This window comes from Bos taurus, chromosome 19, assembly GCF_002263795.3.
Source record: "Bos taurus isolate L1 Dominette 01449 registration number 42190680 breed Hereford chromosome 19, ARS-UCD2.0, whole genome shotgun sequence".
NCBI lineage: Eukaryota > Metazoa > Chordata > Mammalia > Artiodactyla > Bovidae > Bos > Bos taurus.
The window spans coordinates 39,189,795-39,209,615 of NC_037346.1; the positions used below are offsets into that span (position 1 = coordinate 39,189,795).

A 19,821-nucleotide genomic window follows, 5' to 3' on the forward strand; every position below is an offset into this window, starting at 1 on the left:
ACACTTTCCCTTTTCCTTTGGGGAGGGAACGGTAGGAATTAGACTATCAAGGGAGAGTACAGGGCATTGGAGTCTTCTGAAAATGCGGGCTCCACATAAGAGAAAGGGGTGCAAAATTAAAATCCTGGATCTCCCCTTTCGAAAAAAATCTCCCCAAAGCCCAAGTCTGCCGTGGGTTTGGGGGGTGGGAGGAGGCGGGTGACTCACCTGGGCCGGCTGGCCAGCCCCGGAGGGGGCGGAGTCGCCATGGAGGTGGGAGCAGAGGGAGCTGAGGAGGCACACGGGGTCCACGGTCCAGCCGCCAACCTGTGTGTGCGAAGCGGGGGACACCCCATTAGGGGGAGCGGGCAGGAGCCGCTGGGGGAGTGTGATGGGGCGGGGAGGGGAGTTCCTGGGGCAGGTTTGGCACTGAGCTCACACTGCAGAGAGACCCTGTGACGCTGGCTAGTCCCTTACCAAGTCTACATCCCCTCCATCTGTTTCCGGGGCTTTCTCTCCAGTCAGGCTGGGGGCTCTCTGAGCCCAGGTCAAAGCCTTCCCCAGCAGATACTCCTGAAGTCCTCTTCATCAATTCTTCACTGCCTCTCTGGACATTCTGCAAGGGAGCTGCCCCTCACCTCTTCCCTCTTCCAGCTCTTCACTCCCTCCTGGCTGAAGCCAGATATGGGAAGGAGGGGCCTCACCCCAGTGTACCTCTGGCCCTGCAGCACGGCTTTCCTCCCTGCCATCTCAGGGAGGCTGCTTTCTTCTCCCACACCACACGGGAGGCTGGAAACCCATCCCTTCCTGGTTCCTCCAGGCCCTCCTCCCCCTCAGCATCCTCAAAGTCATCCACCTCTCACTCGGTCACCCCACAAACATGTACAGAGCCCCAGCTAGGCTTAGGCACTGAGCCCTAGATACAAGTGAAACATCTGTAGGTCCCACCCACTTGCGCGCACGGCAGGGAATGAAAGAGTGAAGGAACAAAGGTATGAATCTGCGGGCGGCTGTGCTTCGATTCATTTACTAAGTATTTACTGAGTGCCTGCCCTGTGCCAGTGACTGTGCCAGGCACATAGGAGGCCCTTAGACATGCCCACATCCTCTCTCCCAGGCCTGCTGCCCCTTGAGGCTGCCATCCAGCCTGTCTCCATGTTTTTTTCTGGCCAGACCTCCCCAGACAGGTCTGCAGCCCAGGATCCTGTTTCCTCACCACCTCCAACCCCTGACACTAGCCGTTACATCATCATAGCTCGAGAAAGGAGTTCTCTATACCCTATGGATCCAGAGATCCTGGCTGGTCCCAATGGCTGTTTCCAGACTTCAGAAGTGCCGGGGGCCCTACTGCTGGGCCTTCCTCCCCTTCCTCGGGGATATAGGACATTCCTGGTCCCTTCTCCCCATCCATCCTGGGCCCTCTCTTCTCAGACTCCATTCTGCCTTGGTGACTACACTTACCCCAGGTCCCACTTCCATTTCGGCCCACCTCAACCCCTTTTCTAGAGTCTTGAGTTGTATATTCAGTGCCTAACAGACGTCCCTGTGAAACACCTCTATGCCCCCTCTAACTCATCTCCCCTCTTCCAGTCCCTCATCCTCCCAAATGTTTCCTTCCCAACCATCTTATTTCCCTCTAAGCACCACCAACATCTCCCTGTCACCCAGGTTTTTCTGTCTTTGCCTTCTGGGTCCAGACAGCAAACAAGCGTTGCTCATCTTCCTTCCACCCCACCCCCACCCCATCCCTTTCCCTTCATCCTCCCTAATACACTCTCTTCCTCCTTTCCTGCCCTGCCTCCAGCCACTCCCCCTCCTATTCACCATCTAAAAACAACCATGGCCCTCCTAGTCTCCACCATCTGGCCCCCACACCTCCCACGGCTTCCCACCCTGAGCTTTCTGCATCAGCCTGTTGGACCTCTATGCCAGTCCCCAAAGCAACTCAGATCTATACTCACCTCCCATCTTCCGACCTCCTAAAACTGTTCTCTTCCCCCATGACCATTCAGACCCTTTCCATCCTTCTAAGCCTAGTTTAAGTACCTCTTCCTTCACGAAGCCTTCCCTGACCAGGGCTCTCCACCTGATCTCCCTTCCTCCAAACCCTCTTCTGACTGACTGTGCTCCCTATATTTAAGTTTCACCCCATCTAGATCACAAAGGGCCCTGCCCCCTCCTCCTAAGCCAGAGCAACAGAAGGAATCCGCTGCGAGGGACCCCTGAGGGGGAAGGCCTGATCTCCTTCATCTGCAACTTTCCCTTATCCCAGTTGTAACTCTGTTCCCGGGAGGGCTCTGGAGATGGAAAAAGATAACGGCTGGACAGAACTGGAGGTGATATGAGAGGCAGATAAAGTACCAGATATGCTCCAATGTATCCTTGTTCCCTGCAGTGAAGATGGAGGTGGGCACAGTCTTCCTCCTACCCAGCCACGCCCAGCAGTACTTGGAAAGGGGGACAGAGCTAGTCGGCTGTGGGAGCAGAGACTGACACCCCAAGGCCTGACTGAAAGGATGCTGGTGTGCTGATGGGAACAACTCCCCTCCCCTCCACTCCTTTTCCCAGCTGAGTCTCAACAACCAGCATGAAGCAGCTGTCAAGGCCCCACACTGATGTGGGACTGTAAGTAGAAGGCCAAGACAAGACAGGCCTTACTTGCAGACAAGAAGGCTTTACTCGGATGCAGAGATGCATCCAGAAACCAAGGATCTGGGAGAGCTTTACAAAGGAAGCATCGCACCTCATATAGAAGGAGGCAAGTCCTGGACCAGGGAAGCTGGAGTCCTGACTCCCCTCTAAGACTTACTGATGACAGGAGAGAAACAAGGCACAGAGTGGGGAGTCCTCTAGCTCAAACTCACACAGCAAGTCTTGGAGGAAGGAACAGGGTGAAGAATGGGGGAGGAGGGAAAGGCGCCAGGAATTCTGGGCTCTGTTGGGGCACAGCCCACCCAGCCTTCTGAAACTCCTCCCAAGGTCTGACCTTCCCTTAGGAGCCATATCACAGAGGTGCCCACCCCAAGGTACTGCAGCGCCAGATGGACCCTCAGGCTCAGAACAGTCAGTCCTGGAGGCTGTCCCCTCTTCCTCCCCACCACTCTCTTGACCTCCCAGACAGCCTTCCTCTGCTCAGCCTACCAGCCCCAGTTGGAGGCTGGGCTTTCTCTGCCCAGTCCCATGCTCCAAATTCCAAGACTGCAGGCAGAGGTCTGGGCCCTGAGCCCCCATCCCTTTCCTCCTCAGGCTCCCAAGAGCCAACCAGCAGATTTCGGCGTCCCTCCCTCTGCCCCAGAGGCGTCTCAGAATCAGGATGAGCCTGGCGGCAGGACCGCACAAGGCAGACCCCCTCCCCAGCCCGCGGCCGGCCCCACTCACCTGCTCCCGCATCCTGTCTTGCTGACCCCGAAGGGCTAGGGCATGCTGCGGGTACTTGCTCTTCAGGTGATCCATGAAGGCATCGCGCTTGCGGTCGGCATCGGCCTTCTGGAGCCCGCTGAGCGCCTCCAGGCTCTGGGCGGCGATCACCGTGTGCCGCCGCTCGGACGTGTGCACCAGCCCCACGTTGGAGAAGCGCCGGCCCCCGCTGCCCCCGCCGCCCCCGCCCCCCAGGGTCCGGTACTCCCGCGGGTACTCGGCATCGTCTGCAGACAGCATGGGGGGGCTGCTCCGCTCTGGATCTGCGAGGGGGGAGAGGGGGTTCGGCGGGGTCACGGTGCGTGCTCGTCCTGGGACTGCCCATCCCCCACTGGGGTCACTGCGAGGAGGGGCTGACCTAAGGGGGGCGGCAAGAGGCACCTGGGGTGAAGCAAGGGCTGCCCGACAGGCACTAGGAACAGAAAAGGCAGAACGGGGGCTCCAAGAAGGCTGGAGGGCAAAGGCAGTGTCCAGCTTCCTGCTCTTCTGCAGGGTTTGGAGGATAATGATGCGGGTTAGGGGCTGGCCTTAGGAGCCAAGGAGGGGTTGGGAGCAGGGGTCCTGGGCACCTCTCCAGCCACACATCCCCTTCCTCCTTCCTTAAGCTGGGGTGAACAGGGGAGGGAAGCAGGGTTCCTTTCAGATGCTTCCTGCAAACTGTGGAAAGGAGCCTGTACTGTCTTTCTTTCAAGAGCATCCTCCTGGGAGTGGGGTGGAGGCCAACCTCCTCCCTCAGACTAGCATGTCTAGGACACACGTGTCTTTAGGCTGGGGGTTGGCTTGGAAAAGGGCCAGGACGAGGGAACAATGGGGCAGGGGGAGTGAGGGCAAAAATCACACTTCCAAGAAGATGCAGGTCCAGGGTCTGGGGCTGGGGACCCCCTTCCCCGCCCACCCCGAGACAGACAGACAGACAGACAGGAGAGGCTGGGCACAGAGAAGACAGTGAGAGATGGACTGGGGACAAACTCAAAGAAAGCAGACAGAACAGCTCAAGCTTTCCCCGCTGGGACCCTCCCCTCCCCGCCCTTCCTTCAGTCTCCCTCCCAACACACACAAGTCCAAGACCTATAAGGGACGCACAGGGGACAAAGGACAGTACAGAAGCGAAAGAAAGAGAAGGCCGGGGGTTGAGGTCTCCATGCAGAACTCTGAAGCCCGTCCCTACTTGCCCACCAGCCCTGAGTCCTCCCCTGGCCTCCGCAGGCCCAGTTCTGCGGTCTCGCACCCTCCAGCCTCCATGCTGACCTTCCCATAGCCCAGCAGGGATGGTGGTTCCAAGGTGTCACCCACACCAGGGATGGGAGGACCTGCTGGGGCTTACTTGAGCCACATTCCTGGTCATAACACGCATTTGCCCTCCCTCGTTTCCAGAAATCACCCACTTAGCAGACAAATACGGTTTTCCCGGCATACCCCCAGCCCCCAGCCTCACAATCCCCTAGTCTCAAAGGTGAAACCCTCAGGGTAGCCTCGGTCGGGAAGCATCAAGCACCATAGCAGACACAGGCAGCCCAACACAGGGGCTAACTCACAGAAGCCGAAGCGGGCACAAGTGGGGGGCGCTGAGGATTCTGGGACCCGACCAGGTTCCCTCCAGTGCAACTTCTCTTGGCCCCCTCCCTCCACACATCCACTGTTCCTCAGGCCCCTCCTGTCCACCGCAGGAGGCAAGAGGACATTCAGCCATATTCCAGAGAAAGCCACTCCTCGCCCAGCACACACATACACTCCTCCCTGGATGTGGCCGAGGCATGTACATCTCCAGTAGTCCCAGTCGACCAGCACCTCCCACCAAAACCACTGGAAGAATGGCCCCCATAGACCCAGAGCTCTGAAGTTTCCAAGGGTCTGACTGATCACTTATCATGGCCTTCACACCTCGCTGCACCGCTGTGGGGGTATTACCGTAATCCCATTTCAGAGATGGGACTACTGAGGTCAATGAAGGGCAGTGACATGCCCAAAGCTGCAGTAAGTGGTCGAGGCCAGATTTGGCTCCAATATTTCTTAGAGTCACCTCACCCCTTCTCACCACGCCTTCCTGGCCAGACGACAACTGTTTGCTGATGGAACAATGATACCATTGACACTCCTTGTTTATCTGCTGTCTCCCTACCCTGGCGCTGGGTCTGGGGTCCCTCCCTCCCCCAGGACGTCTGTCCCTCGGTTGTGCTCCCCAAAGTGAGGTCCACTCAAGAGATGACTATGGGAGGAATGCTGTTTCAGAGCTTAATAGTTATACTGTTATTTTCAAGGATTAAAAAAGAAAAAACAAGAAAGCCCAACTCCTGATTTCATGGGTATCATTCCTTGGGATGGCAGTGAGCTAAGATTTCCTTTTAAGTGAATGCATTAAGTTCAAAGTGAGTTAACAAAGAACAAATTGAGTTTGCATTAATACAGTATGAAGGTTCCCTGGTAGTAAAGAAATTCCTGAAGCTGGCACCTGACTGAGGCTGGGAGCCCCAGGGCCATCTTGATGGGGACCCAGCCCCTGCTCTTGAGGAGCTAGTGGCAACCCATGGTGGCCAGTGAATATGGCTGAAAAGAAGTGACCTGAAAATTATCCAGAAGAAGGATGGCCGGGATGGGGGGCTGCTCTGGGTGCTGGAAAAATAGCCCCAACTGGAGTCAGGGGGTTGCCTCCCTTGACCCTTAAACTCTGTCTCCCACTCACCCTCACCGTCAGCTGGAGGATCGCTACCTCATGGGACACAACTGAGCTGGAAGAGACCCACCATGGTGGAGCACCCTGTATACTTTGTTATCTTCCTTTGCCCAGTGTGGGGTGGACTCTGCCCACAGCCTCATTGCTGGAAGCCCAGCTTTCAAGCCCAGCTTGAGCATGCCTGAGCCAGAGGGCGCCCCCCACACCCTGCCTGTGCCAGCCAGCCAGGCTCGCCGTGCCGCCTAGGGCTCTGGATACCTAGGTGCACTGGGAAAGGTCAGTTCTCATCTGCTCTCCTGCCCTTCCACGCCCCTGGACTCAGAAGAGCTCCTCATGCCCACCTGCACCCTCTGTGCCAGCTCCTGAGGAGCTGTGCCAGCATCCTTCCCTGGCTTCTATGCCAGTGTCCTTCCCTGGCTCCTGGGGGTAGGGCAGGCGGTATGCCAGCCTGAGAGAAGCAGGGAGGGTGGGGAGGTCCAGGGTCACCCAGGCTCTCCCAGGTCGATTAAAGGGGCCGAGGTGGGGCTGGCAAGGAGGGGTCCAGGCTGCCAGAGCAGGCAGCAGGGAGGCAGAGGCTCCAGACAGTGAACGTGTGCCCACAGCCCTATTGATGACTACAGCCCCGTAATCCTCACAGGAGTGGATGGCACTGGGGTAGGGAGGAGGCCGCTGAGCAGGCCCAGAGACAGTGGAGCAAGGACCAACTCCTCCCTGCCTCCTCCACCACAGGGCTCAGCCTCAAGTGCCCGAACACCGGCAGGTGCACGCAGGGCCATGGGTGAGGCAGGACCTGGATTCTAGAGGGTGGCAGGGAGAGAGGAGGAAGTAGGAGAGACAATGGGCTGTCTCTGAGGGGAGGTGGGGCTTTGATTTGAAATCTTTAGGCTCTTTTGAAAACTAAGAACCTGCAAGATCCTTGGCTTTTTTTAACAAAGAAACTCAGGGAAAGAGCTGAGGTACCTGCTGACCCAGGAGTCCTAGCTCCCTGCTCTGCGCAGAGTTCTCTCCGCTCTGTGGGGCCCCAGTAGACTAAGACAACTGGCCTGGGATTCTTGGTTGGGGCACCATTCTGTTGCCTGGGGATAAAGAGGCCCTTGGGGGCACGGAGGGCTCAGGCAAGAATTTATCTGAGCCAGCCCCGGGCGCCCGAGGTCGAACACTGGGAGAACAAAAGCCCAGACCAGAGACCTCCTGGGTTTAGAGTCAGCTCTTCCTCTGAGGGGTCCCAGGTTAGCCATTCTTTTAGTTCTCCATTCTAAAAGCCTCTTCTCTCTCAGAGCCTGAGGGTACTGGTCTGTAAAATGGGGACAACATCTCTAAACCCCCCTCCTGGGCAGTGGGTGAGAAGCTGGCAAGACGATGAGGAGAAAGCACATTTTGAACTAAAGACATTCCTGGCATGTGGGCTGTGGGACAGCAGGGCAGCCTTCCCATTGCCCTGGGCCTGCTCCAGCCACCACCAAGGCCTCAAGTGGCCCTGACCCTCCCCAGACAGAGCAGCTCGGTGAAAAGCCAAGGAGATCAATTCCAATCTAGCAAGCAGTGGCTCTGGGTAGCAGCGGCCCTGAGCAGATCGATGCTTCTGTTCACCGGCTGAGGCTGCTGAAGGATCTATCTGGGCAAGGGTCTTGTGAGTGGGGGGACCTGGGGAGGCAGATGGGACAGGGAGGCCTGAAGGCGGTAAGCAGACTGGATTCTACTGGGGCAGGGTGGAGAGACAGGGGATGCAGGAGAAAAGTGGGTGACCCTGGATGGGGAAGCAGAGCTGGGGTACACTGCTGGAAGGGGCCTTGGGACAGACAGCCCCTGAAGCATGGGGGTTGGGGGAGTCAGAGAGATAAGTTGGAGGTCTTGCCATCTCTCCAAGGATCCTCAGTACGCAAGGCCAGCTATAATTTTTGAGTCAGAGATTCAAGCTACAGGAGAGATGCCCAGGACTAGTGGAATCCAGCTCAGTATGAGGGGAAAGGGAAAGTGGAGAAGGGGGGGTGCTGTCGCCTCCCTTAGCTCTGCCTTCCCTGCCTGGGCAATGGGGAAGTGAACCTGTCTGGAGGCTGGGATGACCAGGGAGCAGTGGGCGCCCCCCAGTGGCCAGCTGCGGATAAAGGCGCAGGTGCTTGGGAAGAGAGCGACATTGTTATTTGCTCCACCAATTCCAAATTCCACGTTTATTTATGAGCCCAATTTATTTTTATCCTCACTGCATTCTTTCACATGAGATCACTGTAACTCATGATGAGAATTAAGATCCCAAGGTTTCAGTGACACTGTCTCATAAGCCATCCAGCCCCTCCCCACCTTGCATCTTTACCCCAGATGTCACCATCGCTCTGTCCTCTGGCTGCCACTGGGCAACATTTACACATGACATCATCTTCAGAGGAAGAGAGTGTGGAGAAGGGGAGGGGGGAGGGAGAGGGAAGAAGAAAGAGGAAGGGGAGGAAATAGAGGGAAGAACAAAGCCAGGAGCTACAGAAAAGAGAAGGGTCTCACTGGGGCCCCTGCTGGGAGGACCAGAGTTTAGGTCTCTGGGTCCTTCTCCCCAGAGACTGGGAGGGCTGGACAAGTCCCCTCCCGTGGGGACCTGAGGTCTCACAAGCGTGACCCCAACTGTGGCCTGGGCACCAGCTCAGGGAGTCCAGAGGGCCTGGGACTAGATCCCAGTGAGGTCGCCAGGCAGGGCAAGCAGTGGGGAAGGGGGTGGGGGTGGTGCATGGAGATTGCCAGAAAGGTGGAAGGCCTGGCTCAGACCCCAAAGTGCCCCGTCCGCGTACACACACACACTTGAATACGTGCAGCACAAGTCCCACCATCTTCAGCCAAAGCAAGAGGAGCCCAAGTCACCCAGGAGGAGCCCTGAGGCAACTGCCACCATCGATTGTGCCTGACAATTCCATCCTGCTGAGTGGCTGGCTGCGCAGTCAGGAAGCGCACTGTGCTGGGAGGTCAGAGGCCAGAGGACAAAGGACAAAGGTCAAGCTTGGCAGAGGCTTCAAGAACCTGGGTGAGGTGAAGGGATCATCCCTTCCCACCCCTTCCTTGGTGAAGAAGCTGACCCCTCAGTCTCCAGGCGCCCCTGGCTCTGGCCCCCTGTGTGCCCACGGCCCTCAGTCAGCTGTCTGTGGGTCCTTGGAGCAGAAGCCCATCTGTGTCTGTTTTCTAAAACCATCTTTTCCGCCCCATACCACAGCAACCAAAGTCATTTTCCGGGCAATTGCCTTTCTGTAAACATTCCTGTGTAATATCCCCCCAAATTGCTAATGCCCAGCACCCTGTTGAGTCTCCCCGTCACTCCAACCAGAGCCTCGGAGGTGGGGGCGGGCGGAGGGAGGAACAGGCATCAGGGGGAGAGGATTAAGGACAGGGCTTCACGTCCAGCTCCTGGCATGAACCCTCACACCTGCCCCTGCCGTGTTGCCCCATTCCCCACCAACCCAGCCCCACTCCCCTGAAGGTCAGGCCTCCTCAGGAGACTCTGCCTGGGCCAGGAGGGATGACAAAGAAAAGGGAGGGGATCCCATGGCAGAGAGGCCTGGGAGGAAAGGGAGAGGGCTTAAGAGCATGCGGGCGATGGTCAGACAATAAAGGTGACTCCCTGGGACCCAGGAGCACGGGGGCAAGGCCAGGCAAGCTGTCATCGCTGGGCCCCCAGGGAAGGCGGTTCCCTTGTTCCTGAGGTGTTGGGAAGGAAGACACAGAAGTGGGAAGAGGCCAGGTGGAGACCATCCCCATGATGGACCAATTCCCCAAGGCAGGGCAGTGCTGGGGGACGGGTGCCAGGCGAGAGGGTATCAGAGGCAGGATGGTCCTTGGCTGGAGACACGGATGCCCCCTCCCCACCCCCAGCACTGACCTACAGAGCCACCGTGGAGAAAGGCCTAGATCGGGTCGATTCTCTGGGCAGTACAGCAGGGAAACCAAGGACAGGGGAGGCTGAGTGAGTTAACTATGTGGACTCCCTTCCCCGGGCTGGGGGGAGAGGAGGAAGAGGACTGTGAACCCCCTGGACTATTTTAACCCCTTGCTCAGGGAACCCTGCTCTCCCGCTCCCCAGCCCCGAGGGAAGCTGGGCATCTAGACTCTAGGGGGATAGCGGGGTGGGACCACAGAGTCTGCCCGGGAGGGAGCCAGGAGGCAGGGGCGGGTGTAGGGCACCGTCAGTCACAGCTTCATGCAGGCAGAAAAACACGAACCAATTTGCACAGATTTAAAACCCACCGAAGGCCACTTAGTTGGTAAACGAGTCGGAATCTAATTAAAGGACCTGTCAGGCCTGGGGGAGGGAGAGCTCACCTGCCTGGGTCTCGGCTGCTCCCAGCAGGGCTTCTGGAACTTTCCCCAGGGAGAGGGCATCTGAGAGAGGGAGGGTGTCGGACTCCCTGGGGGTGGGGTGGGCACTGCCCCAGCCAGAGGCTCCCTGAGCCAACTCTTCCCTCCCACCCTTCCACAGGCCGACTCTGTCCTGTGACCCTGTCCATTTGCTCAGACCAGGAGCGCCGCAGGGCAGGGCTTCTTCCCTCCAACTGGGCACATCGCAGGGCAGGGCCCATGCCTCCTCCCTCAGACTGAGAGCCTTTGTGTCCCCCTCTTAGACTGGGGACACCCCAGAGCAGGGCCCCTGTCTCCCCCATCAGACTAGGGGCTCGCCTAGGACAGAGCTTTGTCTCCCCTTAGACTGGCCAAGACCTGGGCCTCCTCTTTGGGGGCACTAGACAGGGCCCCCATTTACCCCTTTGGATTAGAAGCTCCCTCAGGGCAAGGCCCTCGTCTCCCCCTTAGACTGGGGCCTCCTTGAAGGCAGAGGCACCCCCTCCCCTACCCAGACTGGGTGGTCTTACAGGACAGAATTAGGTGGGGTGAAGAGACTCACAGGCCACCTTAGGAGTGGGGGGGGTGCCTGGGGACAGTCAAAGATGCCAGGCTTGGCCTCAGTGCCATCTCTGCCAGTGCCCTGGCTCTGCGTGGCCGTGGAGTCCTTGTCCCCTTCGACCTGCTGCCCTCTCTCCATGACTCCCCACAACCGTAGGACAGCCCTCTCCCTGGCGAGGTGACGGCTCTTCTCTCTTAGCAAAGCAGAGTGATGTCTCCAGACTGTTCAGCTAAGCCCTGCCTGCGCCTGCCTTCACTCCAGCCAAATGCCTCTCAAGGGGAAGGAAACTGAGGCACCAAGAATGAACCTGAGTCACACAGGAGCTGGAAGCAGAGCAGGAATGGAACCTGAGCATCCTGGCCCCCAGGGACAAGGACTTTCCCATCCCTCTCTGCCACTTCCCAGAAAGCAATGGCCAGAAAGCAATCCCTTCTCCAGGCCCCAGACCCCAGGAGGGCAAGACTAACAAGCTCCTTAGGAGAAATCAGCAGCAAGGAGGAAAACGCCATGGCACCACAGGCCCCAGAGAGAGAAAGGCCATGGGGCACAGTCCAGCCACCCCTCAGGTGCCCATCCCGGCCCAGCAGCTGCTCACTGCACAGAAACCAGGGTCCCCATGTGGCACCTGAATCATACTCCTCAGACAAGACTCCCTCCTGGCGAAAGAGCTGACAAGCCAGCCTCCTGCTCAGAATTTCACATGTGCAACCCTCCCCCACTGCAGGTGAAGCTATGGCATGACCAAAAATCCCTCGACTTGGAGGAGAAAGAGCTCTCTTCAAACCAGCTCTGCCACTGTCTGGCTGTGTAACCTTCAGAATGTTAGCAGCCTCTTGGAGCCTCAGTCATTTCATTTGTTTTTGTTTTTTTAAAAAACTGTTAACACTCAGACGGGTGTGCAGGTTGTACACTGCACAAAGGCATCGGCCAGGGTGCGGGCGGGGGACAGGCCCTTCCTGATCTGCCCGATCCCGTGATTTCCTTTCACTCCACAGTCATTATCACAACCAGGATGGTAGGGGGTTGCATTTTTAGCTGATGAAGATCTGGCTAATTGGTTTCCCCAGGAAGGGCGGGGGCGGGGATGCAGAGGGGAGCACGTCACCCCTAGTCTGAAGCCCTCACTGGAGAAGCTGGGAACAGCCCTGGCGTGTGCCCACACAGCCCGCGCTAACAAGCTAACTCCTGCCTGGCGTCTCCACCACCATCACGCGCCCAGGGAAGGTGTCCTGTCAGCCCCACATCTCCTTGGAGAGGCAGCGGAGAGGAACACAGGCAGGGAGGAAGGGAGGGAGGTGGGGGGAGGCGGGAAAGCAGATGCCTGTGCTCCAGCTCTGCCACTGCTCTGGGGAGGCTGCCAGAGCACCCTCCATCCCCTGCAGGGGAACTCGAACCTCAGGGTGCTAAGGCCTGGGCAGCGGGTGTGGGTGAGGGGACCTTTACCACAGCCCTGAAGCTGCCTCGGGCTGAAAGCAAGCCCAGAGGGAGGCATCCTGTTCCCAGGAAGAGGGACCCCAATCTGTTGGAGGCAAGGGAGTGGAAGCCCCACCATACACCCCAGCTCCCCAGAGGGAAGTGTCATCAACACCCAGGCTTCCTCGAGGGTCTCACAAATGTTGGACAGGAGCCCCAGCCCGGCTGGATCCTTCTACATCCTCCTCTGAGACATCGCCATTTGTGGGGTCAGGTTCTCTCGGGGAGCTGTTCCCAGCCCCACACCCCAGCATCCAGACAGCTCCCTCAGCCACCAGGACAACGGGGTCCTGGTGTCTGCAGTCTCCAACCACAGGCCACGCTTCCACTTGTCAATGCCTGTGCCCCGTGGTGCAGGCCGACATGCCCAGCACAGGCTCACAGACACGTGCCCAGTCACCAGGGGCTCCCCTGCACCCACCACAGGCATCCACACACAGAAGGGCACGCCTGGGCCCAGCCAGTTCTGGGTCACCACAGAGCCGCCACCCTGACCCACCACTGTGCCATCTTGGATGCCATGCAGGCAGACAGGGCACGGTGCCCGCACACACATCGTGTACATTTACCATCCCCTGACAGATTCACTGCACGTGGGAGCTCCCTCGGGTGTTAGTCTGAGGCATCTCCAGTTCGGACTGAGAGACACTGGGAACCCCATTTGCCATCCTGAATCCAGCTACCCTTTCCCAGAGACGCGATTTCCATGGCCCTTCTCTTGCATTGCCAAGTTCAGGGTCTCTGAAAGCGTTTACATTTCGTCTTGACATAAAAGCCACTCCACTCTCACCAGTGTTTACCCAGCCAGGCAATGCCAAGGACCGAGAGGCCGCTTCCAGACCTGGCACGCCCAGCCCTGTCTCCCTCTACAGGTTCTCAGCCTCCTGCAAGGAGCTGGCGGGCCTTGGACCCACTTCCACCTGCTGCCGGAGCGCGAAGGACAGGACTGTGAGTTTCAGCCCTCACCTCACAAGGTAGTTACTCTGCTGCCCTGAAGGCCCACTGAGAACAAACAGCAAGTGTGCATCCCATCAGGTTCCCTCCCCAGGGACGCTGAGGTTAGTACCGGAAAGACTCTGGAGGATGGAAGAGGCGGAGCCTGAGAAGGCAGGAGGAGACTCAGGGTTTCCTGCCTGCCTGCTGGGTCCTCACTGACCTGGAGGCCTGCTCAGATTCCAGGGGCATCTTTCAGTTCTCCCTGGTGTCTAGACTGAACCGTCCACCAGAGCAGCATCTGGGAAGGTGGCGCATGAGCTGGAAGGCAGGGAAGAAATGCACGGTCTCGCCTTCCATCTGCAAAAGACTCGAAAACTCCAACCTCCCATCTCAGTTAAATCCACCCATCCGTGTGGAGTGACAAGATGTGAACTCAGCACCAGGCTTGCTGGGTGCTCTGGGGGAAACGGACCAACCGTGAAAGACAGCACTCCTGATACCCAGCCTCCCACCGGCATACACTCAGGGCGGTCCCCAAGGGGCTCTGATAGCCACTCTTCATTCAGTGCTCAGACACACCTTGTGAGGTTGCTCTCCCCGATTTTACAGACGAGAAAGCAGAGACTCAGGAAGGGGTGACTTGCCCACGGTCAGAGCTGGTAAATGGAGAAGCCCTGGTCTCGACAGTGGGGTTCTCAGCCGGGATCCCCCTTCCCTCCTCGATGCCCTGCTGATTCATCCCTGAGTCTTTGTCTCAGCCCCTGGGCCAGAACTCCTTATATCCCCTCAGTCTGTCTAGCTTCCTAAGAAGGAGGACTCGAACAGCACCCTCCCTAGTGAAGCACAGAGATCCTCAACACCATCCTTTCTGGGGAGACCACACAGCAGAAGAGCATGAACCCTTCCCCAGGACAGGGCTGAAAGAGGATGAGGGGCAGGGAGCAGGACAGCCCCAGGGCCCCTGAAGCCCAGGATGGGAAGGAGGTTCCACTTTTCCACAGCCCTCCCCCATACCTCAATTTGGTGCAGACACACCCCCCCAGCCCCTGCCACAGGCTGTGCCAACACCAAACTGCAAGTCCTCCATATTTCAGGAACGCAATCCAGCCGGGACTTGGATACCTCCAGAAACAGAGACCTCATTATGTCTAAGGCACCAGATACCTTGTGGGACCCCTCCTTCCTTAAAGTGAGCCAGAGTCTGTGCCCACGGCCTTCAGAGGGACCGGGGGTGGGTCATGACTTCTCCCTTGGGGCCAGAATGAAGGCTCCTGGACCCAAATCTTCTCCCTCAGCCCGACACCTCAAGTCCCTCCGTCTGTGGGCTGGCTTCAGCCCTGGGCTACCTGCACTGCCGTCTGCTGGGTCAGCCTCATGTTGTCACCACTCCTGTTATCTGGTGGCCTTCAGAACGGCTCCAATTGTCCAGACGAGGTCTGAGCAGCCCAGGTGACCCCACTGTGTCTGCACTCACCAGCCCTCCTCCTGCCCCCAGCCTGTGTGCCAGGAGAATCAATGCCAGGGCAGACACAGCCCTGCTCTGGGACCAAGAGGACCTTCCTTATCCCCTGCTCCTAACTTTCAGGCCTCCCCTGACCTCGAGCCTCAGGGCCAACTTGACTCTTCCTGCCGGGGATGAATGATTCCTGGCAAAGTGAGTACAACCTGCTGGCTCCATCGAAGCACTTCCCTCTGCCTTCTGATGCCTGGCCTCATCAATGTGGTTCCAGGAGTCTGCTCAGGGTCTTAGCCTCTTCCTAGCAACTATGGCCCTGTCAGCCCAGCCAGGCATATCCCAGCTCCAAACACCAAAGCCTTTGCCCAGGAGTTTGAGTGGGCAGCCTGCTCTGCCCATAATTCTCTGGTTAGTGGCCTGAGGCCCTTGATACCCTATCCAGCAGCCAGGCATTACAGGGGTGTGTCCAACCACTCTAAGGACTGGAAAACCACAGCCCACACGATAACATCTGAATCATGTTAACCACACAGTGCTTCCTTCTTGTTAACCTACTTCCTCCTCCCCAGACTCTGCCCTACTGCCAGAGGGCCCTGGATTGGAAGGAGAGGCTCCCTCACCCCCCGCTGCTTCCCAGCACTCTGCCCCGTATCTGCATGCCATGCTCGCATGGTGGCTAATTCTGGCATCTCATCAGACAGTAATTATGGGGGAATCAGCAGTACTGTCATCTCTGCAGCTCGGCACCTGTCACCACGCCACCATCCCCAGGCTGCTGGGCTGGGACCGGAAGCTGAGGGAGGAAGGGTTTACTGGGGTGAGGGGTATCTGCTCCCTCCTCGCCTCTGCAGCCCTCACTTCCTTCAACCCTACCTCCCCAGAGGTGTGCAGCGCATGTCAACCAGGTGGCCACTAGCCACTCCAGAGCTCCCTGTTAGCCAGGTTAGGTATGGAATGCACGTGCTCTGGGTCACACACAGGTGTGTCGAGGAAGGACACAGCACGCCAAGGTTCAAATCAAAAAATGCCCCTTCCCTTAAGTGTAACATTGAACAAGTTATTTTACTTCACTGGAGATCAGTTTCTCTAACGGGGAAAACAATGCCCACCTTGAGCAGAGGGGAAGAAATAAACATACAGAGTATCTAGCACAGTGGCTGATGCACAGGTGATCATGTATTCACTCAACAAACAATGCGTACACACCTACTGTGCGCTGGGCAACATGAAGATGCCAAGGTAAGTGAATCGCAGTTTAGCAAAGACCATACTGGGTCTAGGCATGGGTCCTGGCCACCCTGGGGTGTAGGCATTTTGTTTGGCTGGTAGTGTTTTGTTTTGTTTCTTTGATTTTTAATGCCTTTAAGGAACATAAGCACGCTTCTCTATGGTCCTCATCCACGGCTTCACTCATTTCCGGCCCCTGAAAGAACTGGGTTTGCTGCCCCAGGAGCGAATGTGAACTCAGAGGGCCGACACCAAACTGCAAGTCCTCCCTATTGCAGGAACGCCACCCAGCCGGGACTTGGATACCTCCAGAAACAGAAAGCTCATTACATTTAAGGCACCAAACATCTTGTAGTGCTCAGAGGGGCAAGCCTGGAGGTGGTCACGGAGGGACACTTCAGGGAGGAGCAGAGGTGGGAGGTGACAAAGGCAGGGCCTTCCTGGAAGAGGAGGCGCAGGAGCAGAGGGTCACAGAGGGAAAGGCGAGGCCCACTGGGAGCTGATGGAAACAGAGGCATCTCAAGGGGTCCTTCCTAGTGCTGGATTTCCGCCTGGCTGCAGCGCCTCCCGCTCCTCCAGACCGTTTCCCAGGTGGGTCCTGCTGGTGGAGCTATGACGTACGACCGCGGCCCCTCGCCTCACAAGCAGCATCTGCCGCCCCAGCCTCATCACTGGGTCTCTTCCCTGGCCCCACGCAGCCCACCCTCACCAGAGTGGAAAAGGACTCTGGCTAGAACCGAAAGGAGGTATGCACATGAGAATTCTCTAACCTCCAATCCACTTCTGACCCCTGACTTCAGGGTCAGGAAGCCCCCCTGCCCCGAGACTCCCCCAGGGGTGGACCCAGGAATGCGGTAGGGGGAGGGAAGCGGATTCCAGTGGCTTGAATCACAGGGAACCGTGCTTGCAGGGGTGCAGAGAGTGAAGCAAAGGCACAGCCCTCTACATGCAGCATGAGGGACAGAGGCTAGACTTCAGGAAGACTTCAGGTGGAAGGTACAACGGCAGGAGGGGGAGTAGGGCTGCAGTTACCACGGTGGATCATCTGTGTGACCTTGGGCATGTTACTTAAGCTCTCTGGTCTGTCACCACCTTTGTGAAATAGAGATTACAGCATGGAGCTCATGTGACAGCTATGAGGGTGAAATGAAGGGACACAGGTACAGGGCTTGATCCAGCATATGGCTCATACAGTTTTGAGCAAAATTCAGTAAATATTAGTCATTTGTATTTTTATTATTACCAGGAACACTTTCCCCCCCAAACTCAGTAATGACTAAACGAACCCCCCATACCTTTCCAGCCCTGCACTCCCTTGCTCTCGCTGAATCACGGAGGGAATGTGGATGTACCTTCTAACTAGAGTAGGCAGAGGAGCTGACCCCACAGGGCCCACTTCCAGGGAGGCCTCTGGCCCCAGATGACGCCTGCCCCACCACAAACAATCTAATAACCCTTCACAGCACATTTTAAACCCCCCTCCCCACATGTTATTCCACTCTGGGTGGTACAGCCAGACAGGGGTTGCTCTGGTTCTTTACAGATGTAGAAAGTAAGTCTTGAGAGGGACTGAGCTCCCTGTCTCTGGGAGTATTCTGGAAGAGTGTAAGTGAAAGAGGAAGACATTCACTCTTTCCTCCTTTCCTAGTTCCTGACACTCAGCCTTGGCCCACCTGTTTGTGTCGAGAAGTGGGGCAGGGTGGGTGGTGGCTTGTGTGACCAGGACAGGGGCCGAGGGGAAAGGCAGCAATTTCAAGTCACTTCTGCCTTCTCCTGGCAGCAGCCACTGATAGGGGAGGGAGGGGAGCAGCAATGTTGCTCTTTTAGGAAAACGGTAATTTTAATTAAGAGGCAGACAAACGAGGCTCTGCAGATTGTCTCCGAGCAAAGTTATTAAAAAGCCATCAAGGCGGCGGCAGCCACAGTGGCAAGGAGGGCTGCCTGCCCCATCTGCCTGCCCGGACTGGGGCCGAAGCATCCTTCAGAGAGTGGAGAAGGGCTGGGGGACACGGAGCCTGCAAACAGCCAAGACAGGGACTCTGCAACCCCTCTTCAAGGTGAGACAGGGGCAGCACTCAGACAGTACCCGGCTGGAGCTGCCCCACCCCAGGGAGGGGCTGGGGGAGGTGCAGAAAGGGAACCACAATGGGGCAGCCCCTGCTACGGGCCAGGCTCTGGTCCGGCTGCTGCTTTTCCTATACTCTTCTCAACAAGCCTGCCATTTTATAGGCAAAGACAATGAGGCTCAGAGAGGGAAAGTGGCTTGTCCAAGGCCAGCAGCTCAGACATGGCTTAAGTGAGCATTTGAACCCAGATCAGGCTGACTCTCAAGTCCAGTGCCCTAGGCTGCTGGTCCCGGGCACAGAAGTGGAGGTGGGCTCCCAGAGGCCCTCTAAAGTGGCCTCTGCTCTGGCCCAACAATGCTGCTCACAGTCCCCAGGTTGCATGGATTGGGACGTCCAGTCACTGCCTGCTTGGCAGGAACACGCTATGAGAGGAGTGCCATTGGGATGCTCAACAGAGACATGCAGTGAGGAGCAGCCGCCAGCAGGGGGAGCAGGGGCGGATGGGCATCAGTGGACAGTGGGTCACTGCCCTTTGGAGTCAGCTGGCCAGGCCACAGCCTCAGGCCCCACAGCCAGTGAACTCTGCCAACCCCTTAACCCGTATCCCCACACCACTTAAGCAACAGAAGAACCTTCGCTGTCTTGTCACTGTTGGCCTCTGAGCCTAGCCCAGTGCCTGGCACAGAGAAGGGGTTCAATAAGTCCGTATTGAATGAAGGAATGGATGGATAAATGAATAAACGATTAAATAAATGAAATGAAATCACAGATTTACAAGTACCTATAAACGCAACAAAGCTGTACTGAGGTCGACATGGTCCCATCTTCTCTGATCCCCCTCCACTGGCTGATGCTGGAACATGGGCTCTCCCCCATAAAAAAGGCCCCTTGCTCCTGACCCCTCCCCCCAGGTCTCCAGTTCCCTTGACAGAGGGTTCCTCCTCCTCCCCCTTCCCAGCCCCCACTACACAGAGCTTTGCAGCCAGCACACACATATACATGCACACGTGTTTGCTCGCACATACTAACTCACATGCACACACGTGCACACACGGACACATTCTCTGCCAGGCAAGGTGCCCTCCCCAGAGTCAAGTCTCTGCTGCCCTCTCCCCAAGCAAAGGCCTGGGCCCACCAGGGATAGCCCCCTCCCCCATTTTGCCAGGGAGCGGTGGGAGGCAGGATGGTAGGGAGAGGCCCCCCTCCTGGCTTACCAACCTGGAGACTTTAAACAGAGGGAGCAGAGTCCTGGAGCCTTCCCTCCCGCTGCACGCTGGAGCCCTGGGCGAGGGACAGGAAAGGAGAGTGTGAACGAAGGCCCAGAGCCGGAGGACAGGAGCTGGAGAACGGATGGGGCGGGGCGGGGCTCCCACATTGGGATGGGCCGGCCGGGCAGGGGCCTTGGCCAGGGGGGCAGGCGGGGACTGGGACAGAGCAAGGAAGAGCCTTCGGAGCTGCCCCTTTGGGGGTCCCTGAGGACTGGGGGGCAGGCAGGACAGAGATGGGGTGCTGGGTCAAGAGCTGGGGCTGAAGGGACAGAAACATTGGTGGGAGACAGACAGGAGACAGACAGCAGGACAACACAAAAAACATGGGGTTCCTCAGAGTGGGGTCCCCAGGACAGACAGCCAACAAGCCAGGCCTGGTTCTCCTCCCAGAAATAGGGACAGCCACTTTACTGGGGGCCCACACAAGACCCCAGATGAGAGCACCTTGGAGGGCCCAT

At 57.6% G+C, this 19,821-nt stretch overlaps 1 protein-coding gene across 5 annotated transcripts in view; it reads right to left on the reverse strand.

Annotated features, from left to right (window-relative positions):
* The window catches only part of SRCIN1 (SRC kinase signaling inhibitor 1), a 71,942-nt gene that overhangs the window by 43,254 nt on the left and 8,867 nt on the right, over positions 1-19,821 (reverse strand). For 2 of the 5 annotated variants that reach the window (XM_015458812.3, XM_015458804.3), the window contains exons 2-4: positions 19,314-19,376; positions 3,358-3,659; positions 208-306 (exon numbers count right to left, since the gene is read on the reverse strand). In XM_015458812.3, coding sequence (XP_015314298.1) covers positions 208-306; positions 3,358-3,659; positions 19,314-19,376 — 464 coding nt within the window. The remainder of the gene's footprint in view (positions 1-207; positions 307-3,357; positions 3,660-19,313; positions 19,377-19,821) is intronic. The other 3 variants (XM_015458813.3, XM_015458805.3, XM_024980837.2) reach the window with 3 other exon arrangements.